Here is a 22,724-nt window from a genome sequence, read left to right as displayed (position 1 = left end):
CGGTGCTGATGTGAAGTGCCCGGTGTGAGGTGACCCCATGGGGTGCCCGGTGACAGGTACGAGGTGTCTCGATGGCGTTCCCGGTGCCGCTCCCGCGCGAGCCCCGGTGCGCGCCCCCGGGGGGACCGGGCGGGCCGAGGTGCGCGGGCGGGGCCGCGGGCGGAGCCTCCCGGTGCCGGGCGGAGCCTCCCGGAGCCGCCGCACGCGAGCCCGGAGGGGCCGGGGCTGCCTCAGCGCCGCGCAGGTCCCGCCACCCGCCCCGCCCCGCCCGCACCCCCCGCTCCCCTCCCCGCCCGCCCGGTCCGCTCGGACCGCACGGACCGCACCGAACCGGACCTAACCGCACCGGACCGCACCGAACCGGACCGCACCGAACCACACGGACCGCACCGGACCGCACGGACCGCACCGGACCGCACGGACCGCACCGGACCGCTCCCGCCCGCCGCCCCGGTCGGTAAGTGCCCGCCCGCACTCCCGCCGAAGTTTCCCCCGGTGCCGCAGCGGCGAGGGCTTTGCGGGACGGGGCCACCCGAGCTCTCGGCGAGCCCGTCCCGGCGCCGTCGCCCGAGGCGCGATCATCCGCCGTGGGGTGGGATGGAGTACTCGCCGCGGGCACCGGGCACCTCGCCGTGTCCCGGTGCTGGGAGCGCGGCAGGGACATGCGCTTTTTCCGGGAACCCATCCCGGGACAACGGGTCCCAGAGCTGCCCCTGGGGGGCTGCGCCCAGAATACGGCTGGGGACGGAGCCTGGAGGGATGGAGAGGGGGGCGGCCAGTGGTGCAGGAGGCTGCGGAACTGGTGGGGAGCACCCAGAGGCGTGGGGACCCTCCCGAAGGCGTGAGAGCCCCCTGGGAATGCGGGGCCGCCCCGGGGATGCCGCGCGGTGCCGCCGGGTCAAAGGTGCCCTCTGGGCGCTCCGGGATGCTCCAGCTCCTCATTCCTGCGGATGCCCGACAATTGGTGCCCTTGGGGTGCTGGCCCCGGGAGTGGCGGGGGCGCGGGGCCGTTCCCGCAGCACTGCGGGGAACCCACCCTGGTGCTGGGAACCCGAGAAGCGCCGTGGCCCCAGCCTGGGTAGCCACAAGCCCCGCTGCACTGTCGGCTTCTTCGTGGCGGCCTGGCCAGGAGCCAGCTCCAGACAGACCCTTCGTCTGGATTCCCCCGCCGTGGCTACACCATCTCCGGGATTCTCCTGCACTCCCTGCGCTGGCTGGGTGCCGTCAGGGTGCAGCCGTGCAGAGAGGTTCGGTCCAGCACCGGGGATGTCACACCGGGGTGCCGCAGCCCTCGCTGTGCCCAGCACATCGCAGCTCCCCTCAGCCTAGTTTTAAAGAGTGATCCCAAAGGAGCTCTGCAAATTGCGCAGGGGACAGGCAGCGTTGCAAGGTGACTGTGGCACAGAGACGGGGAGACACGAGGCGGTGTCACCCATTGCTTCGTGGTCTCCAAACTGTATCAGTACCTCTTGCTCTCTGCACGGGCGGTCCTTGGCGCAGCGCTCTTCTGTGCTCCGGGTGAGAGCGGCCGGAGTGCTGCGGGGTGGCACCCACTGCAGAGTGTCCGACAGCACAGCCTCGGCCGCTGTGGAGCTGCAGGGCGCTGCTGGACTCCCCGCCTGCTCCTCTGCTGCAGCAAAACTTCAGTCCTGAGCGCAGGCTGGCTGCTACGCGAGGTGCTGCTGCAGCGGTGTGTTACTCCTGCACGCACCGAGCGGCAGCGCAGCCACCGGCAGGAGTCTCCAGCCTGCTGCATTATTCCTCGCTAGCACAGCGCCTCTGGCCCACGCTGCCGAGGGTTTCCGGACCCCCGGGGCAGCCCTGGGGTATCCCCGGGGCTCTGCGCCCTCGCTGCCCGCGGGTGCGTTTGGCCGCAGGGTTTGGGTGGGAGGGAGCGGGGTTCTGTGTGCAGGGGGAGTGTGAGGCATCGAGGGGAGGTGATGTACCCAAGGTCATCGAGGCCAGCAGTGGCAGTGGGGGTCACCTGTGCTGCTCGAGAGCAGCACAAGCCGGCAAAGCACCCCCAAACCCAAACGCCTCTCGGAGCGATGCCGCTTCTCCTCCTTGCTTGTGGGTGTAGTGCAGGAATGGGTCTGACCTTGCCCGAGCCCCTGGCACGGTGCCTGGCCTCCCGTGGTGAGCACCGCTGCCTCGCTTGCTGGGAGCCAGCCTGAAGCCCCGGTGCCCCCGATTCTGCAGGGTGACAACAAGTCCCTCGCTGCCGTGAGCCCGGTGATGGCAGCCGCGGTGAGCAGCAGCGGCTGCTCTGCATCGCTGCCGGCCGCCCTGGCTCTGCACCCCGCTGCTCCAGCACCCGCGGTCCCAGAAGAGGGAGGACACACAAGTCCAGTCTTATAGACGCTCATACATGTACTTGGATATATATTATAGATAGGGTGGGGAGGGGGTTTCCAAACACAGCCACCGTGGCATTTGCTGCCGACTGCTCCTGTGGGAGCTGCCTCCTGCTCCATGAGCCCCAGGGATGGCCACTGGGCGAGAGCTAGAGGCCACTGAAGTGAGCTGGGACTCCCGCTCCCCCGCAGGTCCTCCCTCCAGTTCACCATGGTTTTGGCAAAGTCCCAGCTCTGTGAGTCGGATGACTGCGGCTCCTCGTTATGACTGGAGTTTCTCCTTCCCCGGGCTGTGCAGAGAGCTGCGAGCTGGCAGCCGTGATGTCCTCCAGCAGGAACAATGCCCAGTGTACAGATGGGACCCAGTGCCCACCGCTTTAAAATCCTGTATTTTTTAATTCCCTGCTCCCAGCAGTGCAGCTCCTCCTCAGCCTGGTGGCCACCAGCACCTTCCCTGTGCCAGTTATCTGGAGCTGCCAATAAGTGCAAAATGCTTTTGCCCTTGGCTGTGGTTGGCCTTTCCCTCCTGGATGAACATCCCGCTCTTCCTCGGCTCCTGCGTGAGCCTGCATTCCCCAAAGGGCTCTTTGATTATTAGCCCTAATAATTGTGTTATTGCATTGACCGAACTGTTTCAGATGCCGAAGCTAATTTTGCTTTTCATGCCTTCCTTCATCAGTAATGGGATTTTGATAACATCACGCATCCAAAAGTATTGGATAAACTCGGCATAATTCCCCATTTATTAATTAAACCATAAATTAGGCAGCGTGCGTCTGGAATCTGAATGCCCAAAACTGGTGTGATCCTGCAGCTGGGGATGGTGCTGGCCCATTCCTGTCAGCCCTGGGGTGTGGGATTCTGGGGTCTCCTGTTGAGTTTGGGGCTGACACATCCCAGTGGGGCCATCTGCTCCATTCCACCTGCATGCTGGAAGTTGTGATGTTCCATCAGCTCTGGTGTTTGGAGTAGGAATTGTGTTGTTCCTGAGTTTAGCTGCTGGTCAGCATCAGAGTCTGGCAGAGCTCCTTGTCCCCCTGGGATGGCTCTGCTGGTGCTGGTGCTTTGGAAGGGGTGACTGCAGCGAGCTCTGGCAGTACATGTGGCAAATTGCTGCTGTCTAGAGCCACATCCCACTCTCCCACACAGGCAGTTGTCTGACTGCTGAACCAAACCCATCCCCACGGCTGCTTGTGGCTCCACTGGCCTGGAAGGCACTTCTGGCACTGTCAGGGTGTCCTTCTCCTTGCTCATCTTAAGGAAAGCTGGTGTGTTTTAGTTAATCCAGGGTGTTTCATGTTCCCCAGCTTTTCCCAGCCCTGCAGGGTGCAGCAGATGTGAACTCTGAGCTTGTGCATCCCTGGGGATATGGGGACACTGGGGGCAAAGTGGGTGCTTGTGGCACGAGGTGTAGGTGAGTGCTGTGGGATGCCATGGGGTAGCCCAAGCTCTGAGTCTGTGCTGAGCTGGGGGTGGCCTGGGGGGCCTGTCCTGCTGCCAGGCACCCGGGGAGCTGCTCCTGGCCAAGGCTGAAGCCGTGGGGATTGGGAGTATCTGTGAGGATGCCCAAGATAGCGCCTGCATGCCAGCCTGGTTTGGGATCAGGGCTGATCTGGCAGCTGACATTCTGGCAGTGCTGGTGTGGGATGAGGCATCCCTGACTCCTTTGAGCCTCATGAGGTGCCTCACACCACAGCAATTCCACCAAAACACTCTGGAGGTGGGATCAGCCTCCAAACTAGGCATCATCCCAGGGTGATGATACCTTCTCCTGCAGGACACAGGGTGTACCTGGGGACGTGCTGGGACTCAGGGCTGCTGGTTTTAGGGAGCCCCAAGTGGCACCACAGCTCCCTCTGGCCTCAAGCAGAGGATTCAAGGGGAAAAACAACCCCAAATTTCAGAGCCATGCGTGGATTTACAAGCACATGGACTCCCTGTGGGCTCTTGCTGTCTTGCTCTGCTCCCAGGGGAGTCCCAGGGTTTTCTCCTGGAAATAAGGCCTGGCAGAGCTGGGTTAGTGGCTGGGATGAAGAGGCTGGCTTGTGCCCACACTGGCCATGCAGCAGCCTGGCATAGGCAGTGCCTGCTGCCGCAGTGAGGTGTGTGTGGCTGTGCCAGCTCTGTGCTGAGCCCAGCAGAGACCTCCTGGAGGGGGTAGCACAACTGCAAGGGCAGCAGTTCAGGAACCAGGGTGCTTTGCAGCTGGGCTCTTCAGGTTTTTCCAGGGGAGGAAAAACCTTCTCCAGGATGCATCGGTGGGGCAAGCTCCTCTGTGCAGCTGTGAAAGTGTGAAAGTGTGAAAGTGTGAGCTGTTGTGCTTGTGCCGACAAAAACACTTGGAGTCACACGGGGATGCAGTTCAGAGGGGATGGGCAGGGACAGAGAACCCCCTTGTGGTGTTCAGGGGCTGTGCTCATCACCCCAGCTGCGCTCACGGCTCTCCCAGTGACATTTCTCCATCTGCACGAGGTTTATTCATGAAGTCAGGCCCGTGTCCTGGCCTGGGTGGGGCTTTGTGCCACAAGAAAATCCCCTGGGCTGCTGTGGTGCTGTGTCCTTGCTGATCCCATCATTGTGCTTCCTCCATTCCCTTTGCCACCTCAAATGCCACGAGGCCAGATGGCCCTGGGGACGCAGAGCTCTGCTCTGCCCCTGGGCTCTCTGTGCCTTGGAGCTGGGCAAGCAGCACCAGCATCGCTCCCACAGGCAGCCAGTCCTGGGGACTGAGCCCAGGCTGACAGGGAGGAGGGGGATGAGCATTGCTGGGAGCTCCCCAGGGCTGGGAGATGGTTTCCTGGATTCTAACAGCAGCCCATCAAGACCTCATGCTTGGCTGGGAGCTGTGGAGATCTCCCTGGAGCCTCCCCCTGGAAATGGCCCCTGGTGGCCCGTGTCTGCTTGCCTGGGAGCAGCACAGGGCATGCGCTCCCTGCTCCCGTCTGCCATCGATCCACCGCGTCTTGGCTCGCTCCTGGAGCCTCTTCTGGCTCTTCCCCAGGAGCTGACCTGGCTCCTTTTCTCTCCTCCCCTGCCGATCTGGAGCCATCAGCGTGGCACGGGGCCATGGCCGGGAGTGCCGGCAGTGTGGCCGTGGTGCCGGCAGCGTGATGCCCACCCAGGAGGGCAGAACTTGGAACTCTTGGCTGTGTGGTGGATTCCAAGTGCCAGGGCAGCTCAGCCCATCACCATCTGGTGCCCTATTTAGCTGCTCTCGTGTTGCCTTCTGAGCAAGGCACTGCTGCCACGGCATCACAGCGCCGGGGAGCGGGCTGGGCTCTGGCAGCACCTGGAACCTGTTTTCTGGGGGGCTTCTTTGGCCATTCATGGCACTGTGTGCCAAGGGTGGGCTGCCTGTGCTGCCTGGGGCTGGAGTGAGCCTGGTGGTTTGTTGTGGCAGTGGTCAGTGCCACATGGGATGTTCCATATGCTCTGCTGTCCTTGGCAACAGCTGTGTCCCCACAGCTCAGGAAACTCTGGTGTCCAGCATGTCCAGCTGCCTTTTCTACCTGTGCCATGGTGGCACACGGCACGAGCCAAAACCCTGTGGATGAAATGCTGGTGGTGAGTGGTGTCTGCAGCCCCTGCAGCATTCCTGTGGGATGAGAGCAGTGCAGCAGTGATGGGGGACAGAGGGAAGCAGAGAGCCACGGTGGAGAGGGGCACGAGGTGCTCACCAGTCCCTTGGCTGCTGACACCCAAATATCAGGTGGCAGTGGCGTGGCAGTGCCTGTGGGAGCCCTGGCATCAGCCCCAGCTCAGCTCCCTCCTGGGGCAGCTGCAAACCAGAGCCAGGGCCTGATCCCTCCAGAAAGAGTGGGCTTTGGGGAACCAGCACCTCTGGCTGCCAGGCAGGGCTCTGAGTGCCCAGCAGTGGCTCCTTCTCTCCTGAGATGCAGGCACTGGAATCGTGGGCTGTCATTGCCCTTGTCACCCACTTCACCTCGGTGCTGTTCTGATTTTAGAGGCAAAGGCACAGAAAATCCCTGAGCTGCCTCACTGGGCACCCTGGCGCTGGTGGGTGCCAGCAGTGGTCCCCATGCAGAGAGGTGTCCCTGGGCAGGGACAAAGCTGCCATCTCCCCGAGTCACAGTGCTTTGAGGGGCTCTGCCATTGATGAGGAGCGCCCCAATACCTGGTGGGTGTTGGCTGGGGTGATGCTTTGCAGGAGGAGATGTACAGGAGTGAGCAGAGCAGGGTGGGATCATCCCTTCCCCACACTGACCTTTAGGTGTCCATCCAGTGGAGACTTCTGGCAGCAGGAGCCGATGGTTTGGCTTGGGAACACCAGAAGTCATCAATCTGGAGTCCAAATGATGGACAAAGTCTGCCTTAAGGCTGCATTTACTGCTAGACCTCGCTTGGTTTTGCTGTAACGCAGATCCTCTCTCATAGGCAAGCACTGGCTGTGAAACCACCGTCAGTTTTTAATTTTTTATTTAACCTCATGAACTGGGAGCTGAGTCTCCTTCCTGGAGGCCAAGTGCTCCGTGATGAGGAGCCCAGATTCCGGCTGTGGGGCACCGAGGCAGGAGCTCCCAAGCTGTGCAGCATCGTGCCCTCCTTGAATTATTCATCCCTGGGGAAGAGCCTGTGGCTGGGGCTGCTGAACCCCAGCAAGTTGTTATTTTTAATTAGCTGAGCCAGGAGCTGGAGGGTGATGAGGCCATGAGTGGAGTGTGTCATGGTGGGGAGGAGGGTGCTGGCCAGCTCTGGTCCCATCCAGAGATGCTGCTGGACGGGGAGCAGTGCTGGGGGCCACAGTCTGGTGGCTAACACTGGCCCACTCAGAGCTGGGGGAATGCTGAGCTTCAGCCCTGCTCAGGGATTTCCTCTCTCAGGGCGCTGCTTTCCATGCTGTGCCTCAGTTTCCCTTGAAAGGTGGGGGTGTCTGGCCAGCAGCTCATACATGCGTTTGGGGACGGGAAAATGTGTCTCTGTGAGGGTGATGTCGCTGCAGCTCAGGTCCTGTGGTGCCACCTGCTACTGGAGTATCCTCACCCCATCACAGTCCTCAGCTGTAGGAATACCCTCCCCTGAAAAGTGTGGAGCTGTGGGAGCAAACTCCCCTTGCCCTCAGCACGTGGATCAGGGTAGGAGTGTGGGGAGGATCCCGAGGGCTTCCCCACCGTTCTGGCTCCTGGGGGTCTGAGCTGGCATCGCTGATGGTGTTGTGCTGGGGAACAGGGATGAGATCCCAGGGTTTGTGGGGCTGTTGCAGCGTCCCCTTTGCCCCAGGGTCCTGCAGCACCTCCCCACCCAGCACCCCTCCCCTCCTTTGTTCTAATGCCTTCACACATCCCTTGCCAGGAATTCTGCGTTAATTAAATGACCATTAGAAGCCAAGCCATGTTTTTTCCTTAATTAGAGTCTCCTGCCTGACCGCTGTGAGCTGAAACTCCGGCGTGTCGGCTCGGTGTCCCTCTCCGGACCGATGGGAGCGCTGGGGAGCCGGGACCGCTGGGAACGGCTGGAATGCCCAGGCAATTGTGCCAGAGGATCCGGCAGGGCTGGGATCTCCCCCTCCAGCTCTTGTGCTCCTGACCCCAGAAGCAAAACACCTGCTGGCATCAAAATCCAGATGTGGCACTGGCAAATATCTCAGCTGTGCTCTGAAATCTCTGCTTGCCCCCGGGCTGCACTGCAGGATTGTGCGGGCTCTGTAGTGCCCAGAATTCCCGCTGGCATTGGGGTGGGAGAGGTCTTGCCTTGAAATTGGCTCGGGATTTTCATTCACGATCATCCAAGCCCAAGCTTGTCCACACGGCAGCACAGTTTTGGGGTCTGCTCCTCATTCGTGGAGGTCTGGGGGGTTCCCACATCTCCATCCCAGCAGGACAGCTCTGACCTGGCTTTGCCATCCTTGTAAAGGAGCAATAACTCATCACTCTGTGCCTTCATTAGCTAACGAGCCTCCCCCAGATCGGGCTCTCCCTGGGACACTTCATCCCTCTGGGCTGGGGGGCCGGGGTTGGGACCCCCGTCCCCGTCTGTTCACACCCAGCCCATGCTTGGTCAGCGCCGGCTGCTGCTAATTGCTGCCTCAGCCTCATTAATCTTCATTTGTTGCTGTTCCTGCTCTCCATCATCCCCGCAGCCTTCACCTTCCTGGAAGGGGGAGGTTCCTTCTGCCCCTGCAGAGGAGCAGCTGGATTCCCCAGAAGCCCTCCCTTGATGGGGACTGAGCTCCCTGGGTGCTGCCGTGTCCAGGACATCCCAGTCCTTCTCCAAATTCTTATCCTGGTCCTTTGCAGATCATCCTGGCTGATGAGAGCGACTTCCCATTGATTTCCTGCTTTTCCCCACATGGTCCTCAAAGCTCTCCAACCAGTGAATCCCCCCCTTTATCCTTCTTCATCCCACCCAGGCAGGGAGTGCTGCTGGGGCAGTGGATACCCGTGATGGGACCAGCTCTGGACAAACTCCAAATCCCCTTTTTTGTGCCAAGTGCTGCAGGAGGGGGGGTGGGGGCGGTTCACTGGGATGGAGTGTGATGGAGGAGGTGGAGGAGGGGATGAAGGGCTCAGGAAAGGGATTTTTCACTGTCTAAACTGCTTTTCTGTATACAGGGAATGCCCTGGGGATGATGGATGGGGATGGGATCGCTGGCTCCCTCCTGGGATTTCATCCCGCCAGACCTTGGGGTGCTGCTGGCAAATGGAATGCACCAAACAGAATATGTGAAAGGGAAGGGAACACACCCCCCTCTGCTCCCTAAAATCAGCGATGGAGCCAGGGAGCTTTACACCAGCAAGGGCTGGTTTGGTTCAGTATCAGCTTTAACGGGCTGGGGGGGGACCTGGGGCAAGTTTGGGGGCTGAGCCTGGAGGGAGCTCTCTGGATACCCATGGTATCATCTAGGCCAGATGTTTGCAGCTGGAGTTACTGCCTGAGGTGGTACAGGGTAATGTAGGGTGCAGAAGGGTTTTAGGGGCTCTGAGGGTGGTGCAGGTGCGTGCATGAAGTGGGGCTGGGGTGATGTGTTAGGGGGTCTGGGAAGCTGCTGCAGGTACAGGATATGGGATGTCCTCTGGGATGTGGGGGTGCTGCACTGAGGAGTGCAGGATGAGGCACTGGGGGCTGCAGGGGGGTGCATTAGGGGAGAAATGCACCGTAAGGGTGGTGGGTTTGGTGGGATTCAGGGTTACACACTCGGGAGCTGGAGCAAGATAAAGAAAGCCCTTTGGGGGCAGAGGTGGCAGCTGGGGGGCTGTGGGGACCCCCCCACCGCGGGGCAGTGTCATGGAGGTCCATGGGTGATGCGCCACCCTCCCCACCTTCTGCCCCGTGGGGTCTCTGCCTGGCTGAAGCCCACCCTGCCCTGCTCCAGGGGGGGCACCTGGTGGGTTTTTTTGGGGGGGAGGGTGCAGTTGGTCCTACCATTCCCGTCAGCCTCACCTGGGGTGCTGCACCCCAGGGAGGGGCTGGGGGATCCCCAGGGACCAGCAAGGCAGCAAGGACCCCCTTCCTAACCAGTATTTATTCATGATGCCTTAAGCCACACTTGTTCTTCGGCCAAGGACTGATAGAAATGGTTAATTATAACCCCCATATTTTCTTTATGTCCCTAACCTGCGATCTTGGCCGGGGAGTGACGGGGAGCGGTAGGAGGTGGCGGGCAACAACTCCAAACCAGGCGAGAATAAAGAGAAAACTTGAAGAACCGCAGCGAGTCCTCGGCAGGGGCAGCCCAGCGGGGTTTGGGGGTGCGGTGGGGATTTCGGGGGGCCGAGCTCCCTTCCCAGCCGCACCGCCGGCCGCTCGGCCCCTCGCCAGCGGCTGCCGCAACTTGCAGAGGAGGGGAAAAAAATGCAAAAGGAATGAAAAGAAAAAAAAAAAAAGAAGGCAGCGGAGCCGGAGCAGGACTGCAATGCAGTGCCGCAGCCGAGCCCGCACGGCCCCCGCCCGCTGCCGGGGGAAAGGGGCTGGCACGGGGACAGGGGGCTGCGACCGACCCCCAGGACTGGGAATGTGCGCCCTGGGGTGGGAGCAGCTCTGAACCCACAGCTGAGGAGCTGGGCTGGCCCTCGTGTGTGTGCTGGGACACGGGATGTGTGTGTGTGCTGGGGACACGGGATGTGTGTGTGTGCTGGGGACACGGGATGTGTGTGCTGGGGACACGGGATGTGTGTGTGTGCTGGGACACGGGATGTGTGTGCTGGGGACACGGGATGTGTGTGTGTGCTGGGACACGGGATGTGTGTGCTGGGGACACGGGGTGTGTGTGTGTGCTGGGACACGGGATGTGTGTGCTGGGACACGGGATGTGTGTGCTGGGGACACGGGGTGTGTGTGCTGGGGACACGGGATGTGTGTGCTGGGGACACGGGGTGTGTGTGTGTGCTGGGACACGGGATGTGTGTGCTGGGACACGGGATGTGTGTGTGTGCTGGGACACGGGATGTGTGTGCTGGGACACGGGATGTGTGTGTGTGCTGGGACACGGGATGTGTGTGTGTGCTGGGACACGGGATGTGTGTGCTGGGGACACGGGGTGTGTGTGTGTGCTGGGGACACGGGATGTGTGTGCTGGGGACACGGGGTGTGTGTGCTGGGACACGGGATGTGTGTGTGTGCTGGGACACGGGATGTGTGTGTGTGCTGGGGACACGGGATGTGTGTGCTGGGACACGGGATGTGTGTGTGTGCTGGGGACACGGGGTGTGTGTGTGTGCTGGGACACGGGGTGTGTGTGCTGGGGACACGGGATGTGTGTGTGTGCTGGGACACGGGATGTGTGTGTGTGCTGGGACACGGGATGTGTGTGCTGGGACACGGGATGTGTGTGTGTGTGCTGGGGACACGGTGTGTGTGTGCTGGGACACGGGATGTGTGTGTGTGCTGGGGACACGGGATGTGTGTGCTGGGACACGGGGTGTGTGTGCTGGGGACACGGGATGTGTGTGCTGGGACACGGGATGTGTGTGTGTGCTGGGACACGGGATGTGTGTGTGTGCTGGGACACGGGATGTGTGTGCTGGGACACGGGGTGTGTGTGCTGGGACACGGGATGTGTGTGTGCTGGGACACGGGATGTGTGTGTGTGCTGGGACACGGGATGTGTGTGCTGGGGACACGGGATGTGTGTGCTGGGGACACGGGATGTGTGTGCTGGAACACGGGATGTGTGTGTGTGCTGGGACACGGGATGTGTGTGCTGGGACACGGGATGTGTGTGTGTGCTGGGACACGGGATGTGTGTGTGTGCTGGGACACGGGATGTGTGTGCTGGGACACGGTGTGTGTGTGTGTGCTGGGGACACGGGATGTGTGTGTGTGCTGGGACACGGGATGTGTGTGTGTGCTGGGGACACGGGATGTGTGTGCTGGGACACGGGATGTGTGTGTGCTGGGGACACGGGATGTGTGTGCTGGGACACGGGATGTGTGTGTGTGCTGGGGACACGGGATGTGTGTGCTGGGACACGGGATGTGTGTGTGTGCTGGGGACACGGGGTGTGTGTGCTGGGGACACGGGATGTGTGTGCTGGGGACACGGGATGTGTGTGCTGGGGACACGGGATGTGTGTGTGTGCTGGGACACGGGGTGTGTGTGCTGGGGACACGGGATGTGTGTGCTGGGGACACGGGGTGTGTGTGTGTGCTGGGACACGGGATGTGTGTGTGTGCTGGGGACACGGGGTGTGTGTGCTGGGACACGGGATGTGTGTGTGTGCTGGGACACGGGATGTGTGTGTGTGCTGGGGACACGGGATGTGTGTGCTGGGGACACGGGATGTGTGTGCTGGGACACGGGATGTGTGTGTGTGCTGGGACACGGGATGTGTGTGTGTGCTGGGACACGGGGTGTGTGTGTGTGCTGGGACACGGGATGTGTGTGCTGGGACACGGTGTGTGTGTGTGCTGGGACACGGGATGTGTGTGTGTGCTGGGGACACGGGATGTGTGTGCTGGGACACGGGATGTGTGTGTGCTGGGGACACGGGATGTGTGTGTGTGTGCTGGGACACGGGATGTGTGTGTGTGCTGGGGACACGGGATGTGTGTGTGTGTGCTGGGACACGGGATGTGTGTGTGTGCTGGGACACGGGATGTGTGTGTGTGCTGGGGACACGGGATGTGTGTGCTGGGACACGGGGTGTGTGTGTGTGCTGGGGACACGGGGTGTGTGTGTGTGCTGGGGACACGGGATGTGTGTGCTGGGACACGGGATGTGTGTGCTGGGACACGGGATGTGTGTGTGTGCTGGGACACGGGATGTGTGTGTGTGCTGGGACACGGGATGTGTGTGTGTGCTGGGGACACGGGATGTGTGTGTGTGCTGGGGACACGGTGTGTGTGTGTGTGCTGGGGACACGGGATGTGTGTGTGCTGGGGACACGGGATGTGTGTGTGTGCTGGGACACGGGATGTGTGTGTGTGCTGGGGACACGGGATGTGTGTGCTGGGGACACGGTGTGTGTGTGTGTGCTGGGGACACGGGGTGTGTGTGTGCTGGGGACACGGGATTTGTGCCCCGTGGGGACACGGGATGTGCCCGAGGACATCCAGTGAGGCTCTGGGGCCTGGGGCTGTGTGGAGGTGAGGGGACATCCCCAAGATCACACTGCCCGTCCTCCCAGCTTCCCAGCCCTCCCCGGCTGTCCCTGGGCTGGCCAGCTGTCCCCATGGCACTGCCCCACCGTGTCCTGCACGGCTCTGTCCCCTCGCTTGGCTCAGCCCCGAGGCCGCAAGGTGCTCACTTGGACGGGGAGCAGCAACAGGGCCTCGGCTCTTGGCTCCCCGCAGGTCCCTCCCGGGCCTCAGCTCTGCCAGCGCCCGCTGAGCACCACGAGGGAGCAATTAGTGATGTTAATTAAGTTGCCCGGTGCCAAAGCAGCCCTGCAGCGAGGCCTGATGCTGCCTGTAGCCCCCCAGCCCCGGGCAGCGCCGCAAACGCCCCGAAGCAGCAGATCCGAGGCCCGGTGCCTGCGCCGCATCTCTGCCCTCACGGCTCCCGCGCCTCCCGGGGCTCCCACACGAGCCCGCCGGCACTCGGGGGGGGTACGGGGGTGTGGGGGTGTCTGTGTGGGTGTAGGGGGGTGTGGGGGTGTCTCTGTGGGTGTAGGGGGGTGTGGGGGTGTCCCTGGGGGGGTAGGGGGGTGTGGGGGTGTCTGTGTGGGTGTAGGGGGGTGTGGGTGAGTGTGGGTGTCTCTGTGGGTGTAGGGGGGTGTGGGTGAGTGTGGGTGTCTCTGTGGGTGTAGGGGGGTGTGGGTGAGTGTGGGTGTCTGTGTGGGTGTGTGTGCACTGTGTGGGGGTGTGAGTGTGGGTGAGTGTGGGTGTGTGTGTGTAGGGGTGTTGTGTGGGTGTCAGTGTGGGTGTGTGTGCACTGTGTGGGTGCGTGTTTGGTGTGTGTGGGTGTCGGTTTGGGTGTGTGTGCACTGTGTGGGTGCGTGTTTGGTGTGTGTGGGTGTCTGTGCGGGTGTGGGTGTGTCTGTTTGTGTCACTGTGTCTGTGTCTGTGTGTGCAAGTGCAAGCCCTTGCACAGGCCGGGGACGCGCACACCCAGGGCTGGGGACACGCACACCCACAGGTGGATGCACACAACGCTTCCACAACACACCCGAGCACACAAGTGACACAGCCCTGGGCAGGTGCTCACAGGTGCCACAAGCACTCACACACACATGCTGTGCATTTACATACCCTGTGCACGTTTACACGCGTTCATAGCCTTGCACACACCTTGCACAAGCGTTCACACCTTCACACGATCGCACACGCTCGCACAGGTGCACGGACACACCCCGTGCACGCGCCCTGGCCCTTGCACACTGATGCCCACCCCTCCACGCTCACAGGTGCACAGACACAGCCCTGCCCGTGGACACCCGTGGGCTGCAGGCTGTGCCCGGCTGCGGGTGCTGAGCGGTCCCCGCTGCCCGTCCCTGGGGATGGTGGCTCCGTGCTGCATCGTGATCATCGCGGGGCTGGCCTGAGCACCCCAGGACTGGGAGGAAAGGTGGCTCATCCAGCTGCCCCCTCTGGGTGCTGCCCACCTGGTGTGGCAGGTTTGGGTGCACAGTGGGTGCCCTGGGGTGTGCTGTGTTGGTGGAGTGAAACGCTGGGGTCCCCCACCTCCTGTTCTCTGGGGAGCTGGCAGGCTGGCTGGGACCTGGAGCCCGCACCCTTTGTCCATGGGTGCAGGGCAGAGCCAGGACCCCTGCCCCAGACCGAGGGGGAAGGATCCAGCAGTCAGAGGTTACCCCTGGCAGCCTCTGGTTTCCAAATCCTGACTCTCCTCCCACCCGCCCTGGAACACAGGGGTGAGGGAGAAACCCTCAAATGGTGGGGACAGACCCAGACGCATCCAGGTCTCCTCAGCTGCTGGGAGCATTGGGGAACCTTTGGGGGCCTCGAGAGCAAATAACCCTCAGCTGGGTAGGGGTTAAATGCAGCAGTTCCTGGTTCACCCCCAGAAGGATGTGGGGGCTGTGGGGGACCTCCAGCATTCAGCTCCAGCCCTCCAGTGCCAGGTTTCAGGGCTAGGTGATGCTGATGCCTTGGTGGGGTGGAAAGGTGGTTGTGGCCAAGCCATTGGGTGGCAAAGCTGCAGGGACCTTGTGTGAGTGGGAGTCACGTAATCACCTCAATTTGTTCTGTGAAGAACTGCCTCTGCCTCATGGGAGGGCTCCCCCAGGCCCCCACACCACATTTTGCCCAGGAGCAGTGGTGCAGGAGGGGGGTGTGCAGGTGTGGAGCCACCCTCTGGGTAATTCAGTGCTTGATTCACCTGCGAGGTGGCTGGAGACTCATGGCAGTGTCAGTTTGGGGCAGCAACACCCCCAGGTCTCTCTGGCTGACTTTTCTGAGGTGACTCCTTTCCGAGTTCTGCAGGAAGGGCAGAGGAACACCTGGCCCTGGGGGACGATGCTCTGGCCAAGAGGCTTTGTGAAGGCAAGGAGGAAAGAAGAGATGCAAGGAAGGGGGTGCACTCAAGCCACAGCTCACCTGCCCCCAGAAATTCCTTCCTGGGTTATCTGTGATCCTATTTGTCCCTTCTTCCCCTGTTGGAGGGCCTGGTGTTCTCCTTAACCTGCCTGGCATTCTTCCCTGCTCTGCTCTTCTCTTGCAAGCTGCTTTCTGATGGGGTTGTGGAGGGAGCTTGGGGCTGGAGCCAGGGTTGTGGAGGTCATGGAGACCCTTTGGGGCTGGAGCTGGGTTGTGGAGGTCATGGAGACCCTTTGGGGCTGGAGCTGGGTTGTGGAGGTCATGGAGATACTTTGGGGCTGGAGCTGGGGTTGTGGAGGTCATGGAGACCCTTTGGGGCTGGAGCTGGGGTTGTGGAGGTCATGGAGACCCTTTGGGGCTGGAGCTGGGTTGTGGAGGTCATGGAGACCCTTTGGGGCTGGAGCTGGGTTGTGGAGGTCATGGAGATGCTTTGGGACTGGAGCTGGGGTTGAGAGGGTACTTTGTACCAGGTTCACCTGCAGGAGTCAGAGCCACATTTGCAAGATGATGTCTGTCCCTGTCCTTGGCGGGTGCTCAGACCCAGCTGGGCTGGGGAGGGCCTGCTGAGAACGTCGGGCTGTGCTGCAGCCCTGGATGAGACCTGAACACCTTCCCTGGCTCCGTGGAGGAGCAGAGCTGGCCAGGGGAGCTCTGTGGGGTTGGGAGGGGTGGCACCCAGGACGTGGTACTGGTGACATGTGAGCTGACCCATTGACCTGCTGACTGAATCCACCGCTGCTGTGTAGAGCCAGCTTCCATCCATCCTCAAAATGTGCCCTGCCTAAGCTCCCTGGGGGCTGGAAGAAGAGCAGTGTGTTGCTGCTCTTCTGTTCTCAGACTTGGAAGCTCCCCTGGCGCTGGGAGCAAGTCCTGAGAGTGCCACGCCAGCGCTGGGTCCCTGTGGGTGCCCCATGCCTGGTGTCCCTGCCTGAGAAAAGGAGGAGATGGGAGACCTGGGTTTCTCCAAACTGACCTCATTCTTCTCTCCTGGGGATGCACACCCCTCCCCTCATCCCCAGGGGCCTTGCCAGGTGAACATCCTCCCAGGAGTGTCCCTGTTGTCCCCGGGAGGCACAGCACTGGCACCTTCGTTGATGCAAGGCTGGGTGATGCTCCCAGTGGCTTTGGAGATGTCAAGGGCTGGGAAACCCAGAGGCCAGCTGGGCTTCCTGTGGCTTGTGACCTCTTGCAGACCTGGGATCTGTGCCCCTCTAGCAGAGGATGAGGTGTCCTGGTGTGGCCCTGCTGCCCATGCAGGGACACTGGGAAGGAGCAGGGGCAGCAGGGACTGGTGTCACCACGAGATGATGTGTTTCAGGGAGCCCCTGACCCACCATGACGTTCAAGCAAGCGTCCATGATGGCCCCGGAGGCCACGGCCAGCACGCTGCCCATGAGCACGATGGAGAACTCCACTGAGGCTGCGGGGCCGGGCGAGAGCAAGGAGGACATGTTCACCAAACTGAGGGACAAGTTCATGAATGAGCTCAACAAGATTCCCTGTGAGTAGCTCCTTTCCCAGGTGTTACCCTTCTGATGACCCCCCACCACCACTCTGGTCCCAGTAGAACCTGTGGCACAAGGTTTTTGGGTGGGAGGGAGCTACAGGGCTGACCATGACAATGGCTTTTGCCCACAGTGCCACCCTGGGCCCTCATCGCCATTGCGGTCGTGGCTGGACTCCTCATCCTCACCTGTTGCTTCTGTATCTGCAAGAAGTGCTGCTGCAAGAAGAAGAAGAACAAGAAGGAGAAGGGCAAAGGCATGAAGAATGCCATGAACATGAAGGACATGAAGTCAGGCAACCAGGTGATGTCCCCCTGGGCTGCTTGACTGACGGCCCCTCTGGCTGTTATGGACTGTGTCAGGGATAGATGGATCCATAGATCAGACTGGGATGGAGCCACCAGGACCCTGGGATGGGACAGTTGAGCCAGGACCTGAGACAGCAGCACTGTCCTCGTCCAGTGTCTGGTGGCCCAGATGGACCAGGCTCAAGCTGGCCTGGACCTGCCAATGCTTCACCTGAGCCAGGAAATGTTGATTTGATCCCTTGTGTCTCCTGCCTCCCTCTGAGTCAGACTCATTTCTCTGAGCCTTTAGCTGAGAGGGGAGGGCTACCAGGCCAAAACACCCACCAGTTTGGGATCCCCAGAATATCCGTGGTGAAGTGGTAGGTGCTGGTACCTCATCCTGGTGGCCAGCCTGAGGCAGGCTTTGGTACCCACAGCCTTGGGGCCACCCCGGCCACTTCAATGGCCTTGGCCCGTGGCCATTTGGAGGTGGTGGGAGAATTTGGGTGTCTGTGCCTGCTCTTCAGAGCCATGTGGGCACCATGGGCATGCAGACAGGGCTGGAGCAGGAGAGGGGGGAGGTGTGGGGTGGGAATCCCCAGTGGAGAACGAGGGCTGTGTCCTCTGGGCTCCGCAGGTGGTGCAAGCCCTGATCCCCCACCCTGCCATGGGTCCCTTGGTGTCTGTGTAACGTGTCTCTCTTTGCCCACGGTGCCCTCCTGTCCTCCTGCCCTGCTACCCTGGCTGCCTCTCTGCTCTGGGACACTCTCCACGTAAGTGTCACCATGAGCCTCCTTCTCCATCATCTGCTTCCTGGGTGGGATGGGGGGACACATCAAAGAGGGGGTAAGGAGCTGGGACTCCCACCCCATGGACTGTGCTTGGAGAGGCTGGAAGAGGGGTGGATTTCCTAGGGACAATCTATTTCTGAGCCTACAAAGCCCTGATAAGCCCTTGGCTCTGGCTGTACTGCTCCTCCAAGAGTGGGCTGGGGGGCACAGGACCCATCAAACCCTCTCCACTGGAGTCAATCCCTTGTCCTGGCACCCCTGGCAGTGCCCCAGTCATTTTGGCTGGACCAGCACTGGGAGCTCCCTGGGAGCTGCATGGCTGTGGCACAGCCAGTACCACCCCCAGCCTGCTCTGCCAGTGCTTCATGGCCCCAGCACGTGGGACTTCTTTCCTCTGGTGGGGAGAACCTGGGTGCTGACATGCCAGGAGGGTTGGGGTGCCAAGGTCCCCAGTGTTGTGGGGCTGAGTGTCCTGCTGAGCTGGACACCTCGGCTGCCACTGCAGGACCAACAGGACGACGATGACGCAGAGACGGGTCTGACGGAGGGGGAAGGTGAGGAAGAGGAGAAGGAGCCAGAGAACCTGGGCAAGCTGCAGTTCTCACTGGACTACGATTTCCAGGCAAACCAGGTGATGGAGGGGCTGGGACTCAGCTGAGGAGTGGGGTTTGCTCAGGGGAGGAGTTGAGAGGAGGACCTGGGAGGCACATGAGGGCAGGGGGAGCTGGGTGCTGTGTCACAGGAAGTCCTGGCCCATGTTGGACTGGAGATGAGCCCTTGGCAGCTGCAGTGCATGGCCAGGCTGTCTCACTGAGGACTCCTCTGCCCTTCCAGCTCACAGTGGGGATCCTCCAAGCTGCTGAACTGCCAGCTTTAGACATGGGTGGCACCTCAGACCCCTACGTCAAGGTGTTCCTGCTCCCTGACAAGAAGAAAAAGTACGAGACCAAAGTGCAGAAGAAGACTCTCAACCCTGCCTTCAATGAGACCTTCACCTTCAAAGTGAGCCCCTACATCCATAACACAAGATCTTGTCTCCCACTCCAGTCCTTCCTCCTGGCTGTAGCAGGCCTATGTGCTGACTCCCTGCTGGGAGTGGCTGGTCCTGGCTCGGGGTCCTCCGAGCCCCTCGCAGCCCCCTTGTTGTCCCTTTGTGCAGGTGCCCTACCAGGAGCTGGGTGGGAAGACGCTGGTGATGGCCATCTACGACTTCGATCGCTTCTCCAAGCACGACATCATCGGTGAGGTGAAGGTGCCCATGAACACTGTGGACCTGGGCCAGCCCATCGAGGAGTGGCGGGACCTGCAGAGTGGCGAGAAGGAGGAGGTGAGAGCCAGCCTGAGATGGGGGCTGGCCATGGGGTGAGCTCTGCTTTCAGGGCCACCCCACAGTGCTCAGGGCCACCATCACTGTGGGGTCCTGCCAGGGTACCAGGAATATCCTGGCAGTCATTGGTGGGCAGGATCTGACCTGTTCCTCTGTGTAAAAATGTTTCTAGAACAAAAAACAAGACTGTAAAACATCTTGAGTGGGCCTGGCTTGTCCTGGACCCAGTGATCAAACTCTTGTGTCGGTCCACAAGGTGCCAGCTTGTGCCTGGACCGAGCAGGGTTTGGGGTGACCTGTATGTGTGATTGTGTCCCAACACTGGAGTCCCAGGCACTGGCAAGGCTTTAATCTCCCCTCCTTGATCTGCTTGGCAGCCAGAGAAGCTGGGAGATATCTGCATCTCCCTCCGGTACGTGCCCACGGCCGGGAAGCTCACTGTCTGCATCCTGGAGGCCAAGAACCTGAAGAAGATGGATGTTGGGGGCCTCTCAGGTGGGTGTTGCTCAGAGGCAGCCTCCTCCTGCCCTGCTGGGTGCTCCAGCATCCTCTGTGGGGAATGACTCTGGGGCCACCTGTCTGGCAGAGCTTGGGAAAACCTCCCAGTGCCTCCTCATGCCTTGGGGGCAGCCTGGTCTGGCTGGGGTGGGAGGGGAGTTGGGCACAGGATGCATCCCTGACTTTTGGGAAGAACGCTTTGAATTTGGTTCCCCTGGTTCAAGCAGGACCAGGATGCTGCAGGACCTGGGTGGTGAAAGTGCTCCTCTGCCATTTGCTCCTGGTCCTGTTCCTCCTTGATCTGGGGGCCAGGAACCTCAGCTGACAGCATGTTTTGTGCTTGAACTGTCTTCCCAGCCCCATCCTGGGGCTGAGCTCTGTGCCCAGGGATCCTCAGCTCTCTCCAGATGTGCTTTAACCATGACAAGAGCAGTACCTGCATGGCTGGAAGGATCCTGCTTTATTGTGGGCTTTCCTGCTCCAGAACCAGGGGGGACAGGTCAGAACCCACAAAGTGACTCACGTGACAGGCCAGCTGTCACTCCACTGTTCCCTACAAGGGGGCCCCCAGCACAGAATCCCAGAATCATTACTGTTGGAAAAGACCCCCAGGATCACCAAGTTCAAGCTGTGCCTGATCCCCACCTTGTCACCCAGACCAGAACACTGAGTGCCATGTCCAGGTGTTGTTTGGACAGCTCCATGAATGGGGACTCCACCACCTCTCTGGGCAGTTCCAATCCTGTTCCAATCCAGACCATCCTTTCCATAAACAAATTCTTTCTGATGTCCAACCTGAACCTCCCCTGTCTCAATGCCATTTCCTCCTGTCCTGTCCCTGTTCCCTGGAAACAGAACCTGACCCCCCTCCAGCTGCTCCCTCCTGTCAGGGAGTTGTTCAGAGACAGAAGGTCTCTCCTCCTGAGCCTCCTTTTCTCCAGGCTGAGCTCCCCAGCTCCCTCAGCCTCTCCTCATGTCTGACCCTCCAGACCCTTCCCCAGTTCTGCTGAATGCAGAAGAGCTCCATATCTTGGCCAGTTGCTCCCACAAATCTTCTCCAGCCTGACCATTTTGTCTTTGGCATCCATCCACAAACCTCACACCACCTTTACTCAGGGCAGTCTCTCCCTCACCCTGGGTTGAGATGTCTCCTGGGACCAGGCCAGCAGTGTCCCCAGGGCACCTCAGCCCTGGCTAATGCCCCATCCTGATCCCCAGATCCCTACGTGAAGATCCATCTGCTGCAGAATGGCAAGAGATTGAAGAAGAAGAAGACCACAGTCAAGAAGAAGACGCTGAACCCTTACTTCAATGAGTCTTTCAGCTTTGAGATCCCCTTTGAGCAGATACAGGTTTGTCTGATGACTCCCCTGGGATGGAACATGTCCTAAAGCTGCCTGAGCCCTTACCCCAGCCTTCCCAGCAGCCTGAGCTGCTCCTGCTGAGCTCCTGGTCTGGTCACCCAGGAGATTCTTCCAGTCCCATCTGGGGCCTGGGCTGATGCTGAGGGCAGCTGTTGCAGGGGCAGAGGTGGGAGGCTGGGCAGAGCCCATGGGAGATGAACCCCCAACCCAGATCATGACTAAAATAAGGTTTTCTCTGCTCCTGATCCTACAGTGCTCACCCTTAGCAGAGCAGGGTGGTCCTAGGAGTGTTTTGAACTCTTGGCCACTGCCTTCTGCTCCTCCATGTGCTGTGCAAGTCCCTGCAGGTGCCCCTTGCCCCTGCCCAGTAGCCCAGAGCTCTTGCCCATCCCCACACCACACTTTGGTGACCTTTCCCAGGTGAATCAGCTCGGGATGAGCTGGGACCCCACCGGGCTCTGTGCTCCTCAGAGAAGAACATGAAGGAAGCAGGGGGGGGGCCCTGTGCCAAAATGGGCCACAGTGGGGCTCATCCTTGGAGGATCCCTGGGGCACCATGGAGCTCTCATGGCCATTGTGCCTTTCCCCCCCTCTAAAAAAGGTTTCCTTCTTTAGAAAGTGCAGGTGGTCATCACAGTGCTGGACTACGACAAGCTGGGGAAGAACGAAGCCATCGGCAAGATCTTCACAGGCTTGAACTCCACGGGCACGGAGCTGCGGCACTGGTCCGACATGCTGGCCAACCCCCGGCGGCCCATTGCCCAGTGGCACTCGCTCAAGCCGGAGGAGGAAGTGGATGCAGCTCTTGGGAAAAACAAATAGGCAGCTCTGCCGGCCGGCGCGGCGCTGCGGACAGTTGACCCAGAGCTACTGATACCTCAGTTCTGCAACCTTCCTTTTGGTTTTTTTGTTCTGTTTTAAGCTGAAATGTCCTTTGATACCTCTGGAAGGGTATCCAGGCAGTCCCAGTAGCTTCCAGGGGAAGAGGTTAAAGACATGGATGGTTCTTTTTGTTCTTCAGCATCGCTCCTTTCTGCTGCATGTCCCATTGACTCTGCTTGCCATCCCTTCCCAGTGCAAAGCCACTGGCACACCTGGGACCTTCCCCAGCAGCTGTGTCACCAGTCTGCAGCATTACTGCCACCATCCTGCCCTTGGGATCACGTGGGGAACCGTGGAAGGTGATATTGGAGCCTGCTGGTGTGAGATGACCAGACCCACCGTGCTTGGTTGGGGCGTGACCAGTAGTGAGACACAAAAACGGTGCAGAAGACCCTCTGAAGAGACCCAGTGCCTCCCCCTGGCCCTCTCCAAGGAAGGCTGAGTGCCCCTGGCCAGCTCCAGGTTTGGATTCTCTGAGGAGAGGCTTGCAGGGGCCGTGGATCCTGCTGTGGTGGTGGGGTCAAGCTCTCAGTGCTGCAGCAGGAGCTGTGGAGGCACAGGGAGCCTCGGGAGGGTGGCTCCAAGGAGACACAGGGTGAAATGTGGATGCACCAGCAGCACTGTGGGGATCACCACCACCACCACCAGCATCACCCCCTGTGTTCTGTCCCCAGAGGGGCAGCGCTGGGTGATTTGTGTCTGTGTCCCACCATGCCTGGTGAATCCCATAGACCAAAATGCTTCCATGAGGCAAGTATACAATGA

The 22,724-nt window shown here is 60.6% G+C and overlaps 1 protein-coding gene across 1 annotated transcript in view; it reads left to right on the top strand.

Annotated features, from left to right (window-relative positions):
* The first annotated feature begins 267 nt into the window (after nucleotides 1-267).
* Nucleotides 268-22,724, top strand: part of SYT2 (synaptotagmin 2) — a 23,786-nt gene continuing 1,329 nt past the window's right edge. Inside the window, exons 1-9 of the mRNA XM_088067096.1 lie at nucleotides 268-457; nucleotides 16,624-16,806; nucleotides 16,944-17,113; nucleotides 18,403-18,519; nucleotides 18,723-18,890; nucleotides 19,048-19,215; nucleotides 19,593-19,710; nucleotides 20,932-21,065; nucleotides 21,693-22,724. The exon at nucleotides 21,693-22,724 is cut by the window's right edge and continues 1,329 nt beyond it. Coding sequence (XP_087923222.1) covers nucleotides 16,641-16,806; nucleotides 16,944-17,113; nucleotides 18,403-18,519; nucleotides 18,723-18,890; nucleotides 19,048-19,215; nucleotides 19,593-19,710; nucleotides 20,932-21,065; nucleotides 21,693-21,899 — 1,248 coding nt within the window. The 5' untranslated portion in view covers nucleotides 268-457; nucleotides 16,624-16,640 and the 3' untranslated portion in view covers nucleotides 21,900-22,724. The remainder of the gene's footprint in view (nucleotides 458-16,623; nucleotides 16,807-16,943; nucleotides 17,114-18,402; nucleotides 18,520-18,722; nucleotides 18,891-19,047; nucleotides 19,216-19,592; nucleotides 19,711-20,931; nucleotides 21,066-21,692) is intronic.

The sequence above is a fragment of the Pseudopodoces humilis genome, chromosome 26 (genome assembly GCF_049639895.1).
Source record: "Pseudopodoces humilis isolate 2021_Gansu_Grassland_sample_001 chromosome 26, ASM4963989v1, whole genome shotgun sequence".
Lineage (NCBI taxonomy): Eukaryota > Metazoa > Chordata > Aves > Passeriformes > Paridae > Pseudopodoces > Pseudopodoces humilis.
This window is presented reverse-complemented; position numbering and strand designations above follow the sequence as displayed.